The 14,551-nt window shown below is 47.9% G+C and overlaps 1 protein-coding gene across 3 annotated transcripts in view; it reads right to left on the reverse strand.

Annotated features, from left to right (window-relative positions):
• Positions 1-14,551, reverse strand: part of LOC139412768 (arf-GAP with GTPase, ANK repeat and PH domain-containing protein 1-like) — a 189,014-nt gene that overhangs the window by 61,954 nt on the left and 112,509 nt on the right. For all 3 annotated transcript variants that reach the window (XM_071159467.1, XM_071159466.1, XM_071159465.1), the window contains exons 11-12: positions 13,219-13,390; positions 10,379-10,540 (exon numbers count right to left, since the gene is read on the reverse strand). In XM_071159467.1, the coding sequence (XP_071015568.1) occupies positions 10,379-10,540; positions 13,219-13,390 (334 nt within the window). The remainder of the gene's footprint in view (positions 1-10,378; positions 10,541-13,218; positions 13,391-14,551) is intronic.

The raw sequence follows: 14,551 nt of genomic DNA on the forward strand, positions 1-14,551 counted from the left end.
TAGACTATGGCACTTTGATGCTGGAGCAGCTCATCTGCTAGATGCGGGGGTGTTCAGCTCCATAGACTATGGCACTTTGATGCTGGAGCAGCTCATCTGCTAGATGCGGGGGTGTTCAGCTCTATAGACTATGGCACTTTGATGCTGGAGCAGCTCATCTGCTAGATGCGGGGGTGTTCAGCTCTATAGACTATGGCACTTTGATGCTGGAGCAGCTCATCTGCTAGATGCGGGGGTGTTCAGCTCTATAGACTATGGCACTTTGATGCTGGAGCAGCTCATCTGCTAGATGCGGGGGTGTTCAGCTCTATAGACTATGGCACTTTGATGCTGGAGCAGCTCATCTGCTAGATGCGGGGGTGTTCAGCTCTATAGACTATGGCACTTTGATGCTGGAGCAGCTCATCTGCTAGATGCGGGGGTGTTCAGCTCTATAGACTATGGTACTTTGATGCTGGAGCAGCTCATCTGCTAGATGCGGGGGTGTTCAGCTCTATAGACTATGGCACTTTGATGCTGGAGCAGCTCATCTGCTAGATGCGGGGGTGTTCAGCTCTATAGACTATGGCACTTTGATGCTGGAGCAGCTCATCTGCTAGATGCGGGGGTGTTCAGCTCTATAGACTATGGCACTTTGATGCTGGAGCAGCTCATCTGCTAGATGCGGGGGTGTTCAGCTCTATAGACTATGGCACTTTGATGCTGGAGCAGCTCATCTGCTAGATGCGAGGGTGTTCAGCTCTATAGACTATGGCACTTTGATGCTGGAGCAGCTCATCTGCTAGATGCGGGGGTGTTCAGCTCTATAGACTATGGTACTTTGATGCTGGAGCAGCTCATCTGCTAGATGCGGGGGTGTTCAGCTCTATAGACTATGGCACTTTGATGTGTTGACTTTCTTTTATTCAATGCACATTTTCATTGCTTGCTAGTAAATAAACAAATAGGTATTTTACATTTTGGGGGAAGTGTCTGACTATTCATTCATTATTCAACAGCAGTGGACAATGTTGTTCTGGCTCCGAGGCCTATAACGCGCTAATGTTGTCAAACGGACAACTGGCCAATCCTCTCCAACCTGGCATGGTACAGTATCATTTGATACAGAATCTTTTCTTAATTTCTAGACTAATCAACGCTGATCAGGGCCGGTCCTGGTCCATAACCCATCCTAGGCGATAACCCATCCTAGGCGAGACCAAAACAAAATGAATGCCCTCCTATCCCTGCTAAGTAGAATAGTAGCCTGGGCTACACAAAGACGGCCCGCAATGCTCTTTTATGAATGCACGTGGTAGACTACTGTTTGTAAAACAGGCAATTTACCATTTATCCCTGTCATTTAGTTACATTAATTTCTGTTAATGGATGTATTAATTATAGTAATTTACCGTTCTCATTCTCGGAGTGGAAACGTTGTTAGCAGAGCCCACAACCTGCTACACTTGTGAGAAACAAGTTGTGGTTTATTTCATACCATCATTTACATGCTCCATGTGAGCAATGAGCATGTGTCTGGTTTCTCTGTCCTGTTAATGTAGACAGACTGCACACCCCTGAGCGTGCATAGAAACACCTGGCCTGCTTCTCGCAAACATTCAATGAAGGAAAGGGCCCATTCGGGGATGTCTGATTTCTGATAGTCTTAACTCACCAACACTAATAAAGCTGAGCTTCTTGGCCTCCCGAGTGGCACAGCTGTCTAAGGCACTGCATCGCAGTGATAGAGGCGTCACTACAGAGCTGGGTCGATCCCAGGCTGTGTTGCAGCAGGCTGCGACTGGGAGACCCATGAGGCAGCACACAATTGGCCAAGCGTCGTCCGGGTTAGGGGAGGGTTTGGTCGTCTGGGACGTCCTTGTCCCATCGCGCTCTAGAGACTCCTTGTGGCGGGCCGGGCGCATGCACGCTGACTTCGGTCGCCGGCTGTACGGTGTTTCCTCCGACACATTGGTGCGGCTGGCTTCCGGGTTAAGCGATCAGTGTGTCAAGAAGCAGTGCGGCTTGGCAGGGTTGTGTTTCAGAGGACGCATGGTTCTCAACCTTCGGCACTCCCGAGTCCGTAAAGGAGTTACAACGATGGGACAAGACTGTAACTACCAATTGGATATCAGGAAATTGGAGAGAAAAAGGAGTGAGCTTCCTCACCTCACACTGCAAGTCAACGAAGTCCGCAGTTGTTTATTTTTACATCCAATTATTAGAATAGTTCCTCACAGTATTTGAAAAATCTTTCCTTGATAATCAGCATTAGTGAAAATTAGACTATGGACATGTTGTATGTATTTGTTTCTATAGTAATGATTGTCAATTTCATACTATAATTCATTATTTATATATTTATATATTATTTAGAAAGCCTAAGGTAGGCCAAGGTTTTTTAAATATGTTTTAAGGAAAGGAGAAATATTTGCTTGGTCTGACATACGCCGGTGCCTTTGACTGACCGGTGTGAGTTCACTGATTATCTCTACAGGCCTATGTGTACCTTTCCTAAAGTAGCCGGTCTGGTCTCCATCTCTTTAATAAGAATCAAACGCTCCTGTCATGATTTCATCATGTAAAAGGCTTATTTCCAGTAGCTCAGATTACATTACATCCCTCGTTACACCATCCTCTCTTTGAAGAACATATTCCGCTGCCATCCAATGACCGCTGCATCAGGGTTTGTGACGTTATGCAAATACTTCGGGAAAAGTGGGAGAAAACTCCTCGGACTTCTTTTGAATGGTTTTGTGCGACAAAATTGGAAGTGTATAAAACAAGGTATATATCCAGAAAGCCGCTGACAGGGTAGGCATCTTTGTTTAGACTCCTTTAATATCGTGCAAATACGAAAATGAGACAGATTATCTACAACCTGGCATTTCTGAATTTTATTAATATTTATAATGATCAAATCAAGGTTTATTTGTCACGTGCGCCGAATACAACCATTATAGCGCTATAAAATACTCCCTTCAATACAAAAGCAATTAAAGTACTTATTCCATGTTCCTTCGTTACCTCTGTGCTATTGACACATCAGTTCTTCTGTACAACATGAACGTGTTTCCTGAATAAAAAGCAGAGAAATTCCACGAAGCCCAGGTCAGGAAATGAACCCGGCTTCCTAAAATGTACTAAAAGAATGCTTACAGTGAAAGACGTTACAGTGAAATGCTAACTTACAGGCTCTAACCAATAGTGCCAAAAAAAGGTGTGTGTGTGTGTGTGTGTGTGTGTGTGTGTGTGAGTGTGTGTGTGTAGGTAAGTAAAGAAATAAAACAACAGTAAAAAGACATTTGAAAATAAGAGTATCAAGGCTATATACAGACACCGGTTAGTCAGGCTTATTGAGGTAGGATGTACATGAATGTATAGTTAAAGTGACTATGCATATATGATAAACAGAGAGTTGCAGCAGCGTAAAAGAGGGGTTTGGGGGCACACAGTGTAAATAGTCCGGGTAACCATTTGGTTACCTGTTCAGGAGTCTTAAGGCTTGGGGGTAAAAACTGTTTAGAAGCCTCTTGGACCTAGACTTGGTACTCCAGTACTGCTTGCCTTGCGGTAGTAGAGAGAACAGTCTATGACTGAGGTGGCTGGAGTCTTTGACCATTTTTAGCAGTAATACAGGAGCTGAGTTATGACGTGTCCAGCTAGGGAAGCAGTAATACAGGAGCTGAGTGTGGATGTGTCCAGCTAGGGAAGCAGTAATACAGGAGCTGAGTTATGACGTGTCCAGCTAGGGAAGCAGTAATACAGGGTCTGAGTGTGGATGTGTCCAGCTAGGGAAGCAGTAATACAGGGTCTGAGTGTGGATGTGTCCAGCTAGGGAAGCAGTAATACAGGGTCTGGGTGTGGATGTGTCCAGCTAGGGAAGCAGTAATACAGGGTCTGAGTGTGGATGTGTCCAGCTAGGGAAGCAGTAATACAGGGTCTGAGTGTGGATGTGTCCAGCTAGGGAAGCAGTAATACAGGGTCTGAGTGTGGATGTGTCCAGCTAGGGAAGCAGTAATACAGGAGCTGAGTGTGGATGTGTCCAGCTCTATGGAGCCATTCATAGCAGCCAGTGGATGAAGCTGCCATTCATTTGGCTGTTCTCCTCCGCCTCCCCTGGCTGGCCCAGGATATCAGGCAAGGAGGCCACGAGACGCTTCACTTTTCATGCGCTGAGCTGACAGCTGTGACTTGCGGCGGAATAAAATAACATTCAGTTCCCATCAATATCAGCGTGGGCGGCGGGACTGATGTGGACAGTGGGGTTGGGGGGGCTGCTGGCACGGAGCGAGCTCCTATCACACTGATGTAGCGCCTGCTGCCCAGAACAGAACAGACAGCCTCAAGGACAGACATAACTTATTGGACTATCGTTTAGTCTCAGCTCAAGTGGAAAACGTGACAACTTATCTCTGCTGACAAGATGCCATCCTGGAGCGCACAATTAACCGCCCGGGATTAACAGCCCTCACATCTGCAGCCCCTCCTCCCTCTCCTCACCCGCATCTCCCCCCGACCCAGCCTCCCCCTCCTCTCTCTACATCACTACCTTCACATATCACATTATCCCCTCCCTCCCTCGCTGCCTCCCCATGTCTCTCTACATCACTACTTTCACATATCACACTATCCCCTCCCTCCCTCGCAGCATTCCCCATGTCTCTCTACATCACTACCTTCACATATCACACTATCCCCTCCCTCGCAGCATCCCCCTCCTCTCTCTACATCACTACCTTCACATATCCCCCTCCTCTCTCTACATCACTACCTTCACATATCACACTATCCCCTCCCTCACTCACAGCCTCCCCATGTCTCTCTACATCACTACCTTCACATATCACACTATCCCCTCCCTCCCTCGCAGCCTCCCCCTCCTCTCTCTACATCACTACTTTCACATATCACACTATCCCCTCCCTCCCTCGCAGCCTCCCCATGTCTCTCTACATCACTACCTTCACATATCACACTATCCCCTCCCTCCCTCGCAGCCTCCCCCTCCTCTCTCTACATCACTACCTTCACATATCACACTATCCCCTCCCTCGCTCGCAGCATCCCCCTCCTCTCTCTACATCACTACCTTCACATATCACACTATCCCCTCCCTCCCTCCTCTCTCTACCTTCACATATCACACTGTCCCCTCCCTCACTCGCAGCCTCCCCCATGTCTCTCTACAATCATCCCTCCACTGGCGCCCTCAGTATCTGTTGTTAACTTCTTCGATATAGGGGGCGCTCTTTTAATTTTTGGATAAAAAAACATTCCCGTTTTAAACAAGATATTTTGTCACGAAAAGATGCTCGACTATGCATATAATTGACAGCTTTGGAAAGAAAACACTCTTGACGTTTCCAAAACTGCAAAGATATTGTCTGAGTGCCACAGAACTAATGCTACAGGCGAAACCAAGATGAAATTTCATACAGGAAGTGCCCCAGATTTTGAATGCGCTGTGTTCCAATGTCTCCTTATATGGCTGTGAATGCGCCAGGAATGAGTCTACACTTTCTGACGTTTCCCCAAGGTGTCTGCAGCATTGTGACGTATTTGTAGGCATATCATTGGAAGATTGACCATAAGAGACTACATTTACCAGGTGCCCGCTTGGTGTCCTCCGTCAAAATTATTGCGTAATCTCCAGCTGCGTGCATTTTTCCATTTGGTTCAGAGGAGAAACCAAACTGCCACGAATGATTTATCATCGAATAGATATGTGAAAAACACCTTGAGGATTGATTCTAAACAACGTTTGCCATGTTTCTGTCGATACTATGGAGTTAATTTGGAAAAAAGTTTGGCGTTGTAATGACTGAATTTTCGGGTTTTTTTCTTAGCCAAACGTGATGAACAAAACGGAGCGATTTCTCCTACACAAATAATATTTTTGGAAAAACTGAACATTTGCTATCTGAGAGTCTCCTCATTGAAAACATCCGAAGTTCTTCAAAGGTAAATGATTTTATTTGAATGCTTTTCTTGTTTTTGTGAAAATGTTGCCTGCTGAATGCTAGGCTTAATGCTATGCTAGGCTATCAATACTCTTACACAAATGCTTGTGTGTAGCTATGGTTGAAAAGCATTTTTTGAAAATCTGAGATGACAGTGTTGTTAACAAAAGGCTAAGCTTGTGAGCTAATATATTTATTTCATTTCATTTGCGATTTTCATGAATAGTTAACGTTGCGTTATGCTAATGAGCTTGAGGCTATGATTACGCTCCCGGATACGGGATTGCTCGACGCTAGAGGTTAACAGTCTTCCTCGTTCTCTTTCTGTGAGCTCGCCTCTCTCTCACTCTTCTGGTATAAAGAGAGGTTCATTGAGACACTGTTGTGCTCTTTGATAGGGTGATAACATGGTTGCTCACAATGTAAAGAGCTTTGTGATTTCTGTTTGTAAATTAAAAGCGCTCAACAAATGAAATGTGTTATTATCATTAACAGTAAATGCATAATAATATCCCAGCCTTGTGTGTGAAGCGGTCTTCAATAGTTACCACAGCCACAAAGTCATAATTCTGGCTTAACCCCGTCCATGACTACAATTTATTTTCTTAAAATCTGATTTGAAACCTAACCTTAAACACACTGCTAACCTTATACCTAAGCTTAAATTAAGACCAACAAGCTATTTTGATGGCTGTGGTAACTAGTGACAACAGCATGAAGCAGACCAACTCTGAGTGAGGATAGTAAACAGGAAGTGGAGGTAAAGTGACTTCCTGTCTGTCAGCTACTTTACGGTAGAAGATCAGAGGATGGCCGTGCAGCTCCTGAGGCATGAAATTCCACAGCCTGGTCTGCCAAATCAAAGACACCTGCTGCTGCCCCCCCCCCCCACACACACACACAATGGGATCTTTCACAGGGCCACTGCGCCGCACACACACACACACACACACACAAACTACAAATACGTTTCTTCCTGTTTCCAGTTCTGGAAAACACACAGGACCAGAGGCAAAAGGTTCAGATCACTGAAATGCTGAGATATCCTGACAGGGCTGTCATTTTAAAGCCTGTCACCAAATCAAGCTAGGAAAGGCAGTAGAGACTATATTGTTAGCCACTGTAAGAGAGACATGGACAGGGAAAACCAGGGAACAGGGTTGCTCCTGCCTGTGCATTCCTGAGCTGGAGGAGGAAGATGCCTTGCCAGGGACACCCCCCCCCAGCCACGGAGGACTGAAAATAGGAACACTATGTTAGTCAGAGGGTTGAAGGTTGGAGCGACTGTGGGCCTCGACCAGCTCAGCCCAGCGAGCCCTTAGCCCCACAGCAAGCTGCCTGAGTAGGGAGGAACGCTAGCTTGCTCCCCTTTCCCTCCCTTGTCCCTGGTTCATCCCCCCCGGCTCCTACAGGCCTGGAGGTGTCTAGGGAACAACAGCCTCCTAATGAAACAGACACTCATTAGTATTACTGCTCCCATTGTTCCACCATTAAGGGGAAACGGCAGCTCAATGCAGAGAGGATAAAGGGGGCGTGTTCACTGAGAGTAGCAAACAGACCAGAGGCCATCGATGTCATAACCATCCTATATTTATTTAACTGGAGAAAGGACACATATCCACACACTAACAACCCTGCAGCTGTCCTCTCCCGTCCTCAGCTCCACTTACTGGCTACAGGGCTTCTAGTGTGTGGATGTCTTCATCTCTTCTCTCATTCTCCAATAGGACTCATTACTGTCTGTGGAGCACTAGGTCTCTCCACCAATAGGACTCATTACTGTCTGTGGCGCACTAGGTCCCTCCACCAATAGGACTCATTACTGTCTGTGGCGCACTAGGTCCCTCCACCAATAGGACTCATTACTGTCTGTGGAGCACTAGGTCTCTCCACCAATAGGACTCATTACTGTCTGTGGAGCACTAGGTCCCTACACCAATAGGACTCATTACTGTCTGTGGAGCACTAGGTCCCTCCTCCAATAGGACTCATTACTGTCTGTGGAGCACTAGGTTCCTCATCCAATAGGACTCATTACTGTCTGTGGCGCACTAGGTCCCTCCACCAATAGGACTCATTACTGTCTGTGGAGCACTAGGTTCCTCATCCAATAGGACTCATTACTGTCTGTGGAGCACAAGGTCTCTCCACCAATAGGACTCATTACTGTCTGTGGAGCACTAGGTCCCTCCACCAATAGGACGCATTACTGTCTGTGGAGCACAGGGTCTCTCCACCAATAGGACTCATTACTGTCTGTGGAGCACTAGGTCTCTCCACCAATAGGACTCATTACTGTCTGTGGAGCACTAGGTCTCTCCACCAATAGGACTCATTACTGTCTGTGAAGCACTAGGTCCCTCCACCAATAGGAGAAATGACAGGTCTAGATTGAAGGGACTTGTTTTCCTGTGAATCATCACGTCAGCAAATGAATATTATACATGAGTAGACAGGAGCAGAGAGAATATAATGTGATCTGATTAAAAACAGGCAGGTAACTTACACAAGGCCTGGTGTAAAAGGTGTGGGGTTTAGATAAAGGGTTCGTATGAAGACAGTCTCAAAGCAGCAGACTATTGTTCAGACACAACCGCCCCTCCACAGAGGAGAGTCCTTCAGAAGCCCACGGCCACAGAGGAGGGCAAATAGCCGACGGCCACTACAGAACAACTAATTACAAAGACGTCCTCCTTTTCTTCTCCCTGAGAGCTCTCATTGGGCTGGGCTCTGGGGGCAGAAGGTGATGACTCCTCAGGCCCTGGAGCCACTGGTCAACTAGTCATCCAGCTATCACAACTCATCCCAGTCACGACACAGTGGAGAGAGAGGAGGGGCACCTCGTTAAGGCTCGTTAAGGGGTTGGATAAGGCTCGTTAAGGGGCTGGGTAAAGGTTATTTATATAAAGAGAGGCTGAGGGGCCGTGATGCTTTCAGACAAGCTCAGAACAGAGCTCTCAACGCCTCCAGGACCCCAACATCCACTAACACAGTTAAACACAGACACACAATACACACACACAGTTATACAAAGGCACACAATACACACACACAGTTATACTCAGACACACAATACACACACAGTTATACACAGACACACAATACACACACACAGTTATACAAAGACACACACACAGTTATACAAAGACACACAATACACACACAGTTATACACAGACACACAATACACACACACAGTTATACACAAACACACAATACACACACAGTTATACACAAACACACAATACACACACACAGTTATACAAAGACACACAATACACACACACAGTTATACACAGACACACAATACACACACACAGTTATACACAGACACACAATACACACACACAGTTATACACAAACACACAATACACACACAGTTATACAAAGACACACAATACACACACACAGTTATACACAAACACACAATACACACACAGTTATACACAGACACAATACACACACAGTTATACAAAGACACACAATACACACACAGTTATACACAGACACACAATGTACACCCATTTTATTTTAGATCTGCATAAATGAATACTGTGATAGAATGGGAATTGCGAAAATACACAGATTTTAACGGGGTGTTAATTAGCTGGATTAAACAGAAGCTTTGTTAAACTGACAGATGTCAACCTCCATCATATCCCCAATCCACAGATGTCAATCACACTCATTCTAATTTAGCCGTTAAAAAGAAACAGTTTGTGTTCATTGATAAATGGCCTTACAGAAATGTCTGTACAAATAAAGTTGAGTGAAATTGAACTGACTTGCATAAGCTGCCCACAGTTGGCAAAAGGAGAGAACGAGGTGACAGAAGGGTACTAGTGTGGGCATCAGCTGTGTGTGTGTGTGTGTGTGTGTGCGCGTGCATTGAGGCCCCTGGGAGCCAATGTGATTAGAGTGTTTCACAACTTTAAACGTTATTTCAGGAGAGCAGCGCAGGGCCAACGGGCCCAACACACACGGGGGACCTGTCACTCAGACTCATCGTCACGGCGACACACCCTCGATCCGACAGCTGTCAGTCTCAGCGTGCGGCAGAGTGTGTGGCTGTGTGACACACACACACACACACACCAGATTCCCCCAGTGCATGTGAGGATAAATGTGTTCTTGCTAATGTGTGTCTCTGAGTGACCATTAGTTTGATAAACAGTTAAGACAGCATTAGGGGCCTGGCAGGCAGATCAATGAAAGACGAATGAAAGGCCCAGCGGAGGAGGAGAAGGGCCCCCCTGCGGAGCTCTGCTCTCAGGCTGCCTGTACTAAGGCAGGCTCCCCACCGCGGAGCTCCATGTCAGAGCCCATCTGGGACCCATGGACAGGAGGAAAGAAAAGACTGGGTCTGGGGGTGGCCTGATTCATTTTCAGTCCAGTACCTGGTTCCTTAACGGTGTGTGTGTGTGTGTTTCCTCATACCTGTGCTGACTCCTGAGTTGGCGATGACGGTGGCCTCGCTCCATTGGTCGGCGGAGGAGACTGAGTAGGATCTCTGGTGCATGCCGTCCCCACGACTGTTAAAGGACACCAAGCTGATCCCACTGGCCATCTGAGAGGCTGACAAACTACTGGTGACAGAGCCTGAAGGAGAGCGAGGGAGAAACCGGGACGTCTATCAGTCAGTTGTCAAACTTATCTTTTGTTGAATGTTCCATCATTTACTGAAACCAACTCAAGGTTCCAAAGACGTTTACATTAGAAAGAAAAGTGCTCAGGTTTCCTTAGTTTACAATGAGGACCGACTGGCAACACAACTAAATGAAATGGAATAAAGAAATCCTGCTGCTACACCTTCGACTAAAGAGAACCCCCTAATAAATCAAGTTGAACCTCGACCCCAAAGCAAACAACACAATGGATTCAGCTACGTCTACTGCAATAGGCCACACCACAGGGGACATAGTAAGGGCCCTCCCTCACTGTGGCCCCTGGCTCAATACATGTATCTGGATGTGCTGGGGGCTCCACATAAAGCATTAGCATTATAATAGGCTAATGTGACCGTAAACGGAGCCGAACAGAGCGGAGCGCATTTACCGCAGTCAATTACCTCAGTCAGGGTGTGTGTGTGTGTTCAGTGTGAAGTTGAAGCGAAGGCTGGGTGTGATGAGAACAGCACCACCTTGGCCCAGAGCCTAAAGCGGCTGCTGTTGCTAGAATACACACTGATACAGTACACTCTGACCCACTGGAGACATGATGGTGGATCGTAAACATACTAAACACACACACGCACATGTGCACTAACACGCAAACATACACACACTCGCATGTACAGGAATCACACACACACACAGTGATCACAAAGGAACACTCGACCAGTAGCCCTCTGCTGAAATCAAACACACACACTCGCATGTACAGGAATCACACACACACACACACACACACACACAGTGATCACAAAGGAACACTCGATCAGCAGCCCTCTGCTGAAATCAAACCGTTCATGGCCTAACAGCTGAGTGAATCATTTGTCTCTCTCTCCTCTGTCTCCCTCCATCCCTCCCTCCCTCACCTCTCTTTCTCTCATTACAGCTCATGTCTGGAGCTGCCTGAGTGGAGAGAGGACTCTGATTGCATTAATATTCATGACAGTAATTAGTACATGTATTATGGGTCACTGAATATTCATGCTATTAGTTTGGTCCTCCTGGAGCCGTGCGCCTGTGTGTGCGCGTGTGTTGGTGGGTGTGTCTGTGTGCGTGGGTGTTGGTGGGTGTGTGTGCGCGTGTGTGTTGGTGGGTGTGTCTGTGTGCGTGCATGTTGGTGGGTGTGTCTGTGTGCGTGGGTGTTGGTGGGTGTGTGTGCGCGTGTGTGTTGGTGGGTGTGTCTGTGTGCATGGGTGTTGGTGGGTGTGTGTGCGGTGTGTTTTGGTGGGTGTGTGTGTGCGTGCGTGATGGTGGGTGTGTCTGTGTGCGTGCGTGATGGTGGGTGTGTCTGTGTGCGTGCGTGATGGTGGGTGTGTCTGTGTGCGTGCGTGATGGTGGGTGTGTCTGTGCGTGTGTGTGTTGGTGGGTGTGTCTGTGCCTGTGCGTGATGGTGGGTGTGTCTGTGCGTGTGTGTGTTGGTGGGTGTGTCTGTGCCTGTGCGTGATGGTGGGTGTGTCTGTGCGCGTGTGTGTTGGTGGGTGTGTCTGTGCCTGTGCGTGATGGTGGGTGTGTCTGTGCGCGTGTGTGTTGGTGGGTGTGTCTGTGCCTGTGTGTGTTGGTGGGTGTGTCTGTGCCTGTGCGTGATGGTGGGTGTGTCTGTGCGCGTGTGTGTTGGTGGGTGTGTCTGTGTGTGTGCATGTTGGTGGGTGTGTCTGTGCGCGTGTGTGTTGGTGGGTGTGTCTGTGTGCATGGGTGTTGGTGGGTGTGTGTGCGGTGTGTTTTGGTGGGTGTGTGTGTGCGTGCGTGATGGTGGGTGTGTCTGTGTGCGTGCGTGATGGTGGGTGTGTCTGTGTGTGTGCGTGTTGGTGGGTGTGTCTGTGTCTGTGTGTGTTGGTGGGTATGTCTGTGCCTGTGTGTGTTGGTGGGTGTGTGTGTGCGTGCGTGATGGTGGGTGTGTCTGTGTGCGTGCGTGATGGTGGGTGTGTCTGTGTGTGTGCGTGTTGGTGGGTGTGTCTGTGCCTGTGTGTGTTGGTGGGTGTGTCTGTGCCTGTGTGTGTTGGTGGGTGTGTCTGTGCCTGTGTGTGTTGGTGGGTGTGTCTGTGCCTGTGTGTGTTGGTGGGTGTGTCTGTGCCTGTGTGTGTTGGTGGGTGTGTCTGTGCCTGTGTGTGTTGGTGGGTGTGTCTGTGCCTGTGTGTGTTGGTGGGTGTGTCTGTGCCTGTGTGTGTTGGTGGGTGTGTCTGTGCCTGTGTGTGTTGGTGGGTGTGTCTGTGCCTGTGTGTGTTGGTGGGTGTGTCTGTGCCTGTGTGTGTTGGTGGGTGTGTCTGTGCCTGTGTGTGTTGGTGGGTGTGTCTGTGCCTGTGTGTGTTGGTGGGTGTGTCTGTGCCTGTGTGTGTTGGTGGGTGTGTCTGTGCCTGTGTGTGTTGGTGGGTGTGTGTGTGTATATTCATCCCCTCAACAGTATGGTTTATGGTTTATGGTTTATGGTTTATGGTTCATTGTTTGATTATTTTTGTTGAAGGTAAATTACAACAAAATACTGCAGGGCCATAAAGGCCCTCAAGGGACGTGGTGTCTCTCCGTCTCTCACCAGGGACCATAAAGGCCCACAAGGGACGTGTGTATGTGGGACGAGGTGTCTATGTGTGTGTGTGTCTCTCCGTCTCTCACCAGGGCCACCAGGTCCCAGCTGCAGACTGCTCATGTCCTTGGCCAGGCCGTTAGTCTTCGGGCTGGGGACAGCGGCACAGGTAGACACCGCTCGGGGAGGCCTCTTCCCTGGGACCTTCACTGTGGTCCTCAACAGATCTATCTCCTTCCCATGGACGTTCTGCATGTAGTCCTACAGGAGACAGACAGCGAAACAGTCTGCTATCAATACACACGTATAGATTAAAGATAAATAAGGATTTGTTTTTATAACTAATGACAAGGGGGTTTGTTCAGAATACAGAGCTGCATTGTTGTGGGTTACATAGTTCTGATATGTACAGGCCTAGCTACCTATAACAACATAACTACATGTAAATGTAGGAGGCATTAGGGAGGGGTTAAGCTACTTGGCAGCATCCGTCCCTGGAGACAACATAACAGGTTTGTGATTCCAGCGGGCTTGACAGTTGGTGTTTACAGGATCAATATTAAACTAATAAAAGACTGTAGTCCTCATTAAAAATGATGGTTTCTTTAAGGCAGCAGTCCCTGAAGTGTGTGTGTGTGTATCTCAGACAGGGAGCACACTGAGTAGGGGTCAGTCACCCCTCTCAAACATGAATGAGGGCTGAGACCATGTGCAGAAACAAAGCTCTCTCAGACTCTCACACCCACTGTGACACAATCAAAGACCATTCTGAACCAAGCGGAGGAGTGTGTGATTACGTTCAAGACTTTGTGTGTGTTCATAATCATGTGTGTGTGTGTGTGTTTTAATAATGTGTGTGTGTGAGGGCTGAGAGGCAAGGAGCATCCTGAGAGGCTGTCGGGACCACCTCCCTCTTGCAGGAGGCAAACAAAAGGCCAATTCAAAGCCAAGTGCTCTCAACACGGCTTAACAAGTCGCCAGAGAGCCCTTGAGCTGGGGTCCCTGGAGAGGCTACAAGGGCCCAGCCTGGCCCAACTCGGCCCAGCCCGGCCCAGCGGAGCCCGGCCCAGCGCAGCCCGGCCCAGGAGGAGAGAAGGGAGAGAGAAGGAGGAGAGAAGGAGAGGATATGAGAGGGAGAGGATAGAGGAAAGTGAGAAGAGATGAGGAGGAGCAGAGAAGGGAAGCTGGGGCTCCCAACAACACAGTTGCACAGCATGGGGGGGAAGAGCAGAGTTTGTGTGTGTGTACGTGCGGTTGGTGTGTGTGTGTGTGTGTGTGTGTGTGTGTGTGCGCGTGGGTACGGTCAAGACAACACACTTGAGAAAGATGATGAATACAGTCAAGATAACATCTAATATTTTTTTTAAGTAATCAATGCATAAAATAGCATTTAATCACCCAAGGTCCCCTACAACTAAACAG

The sequence above is a fragment of the Oncorhynchus clarkii genome, chromosome 7 (genome assembly GCF_045791955.1).
Source record: "Oncorhynchus clarkii lewisi isolate Uvic-CL-2024 chromosome 7, UVic_Ocla_1.0, whole genome shotgun sequence".
NCBI classification, from domain to species: domain Eukaryota; kingdom Metazoa; phylum Chordata; class Actinopteri; order Salmoniformes; family Salmonidae; genus Oncorhynchus; species Oncorhynchus clarkii.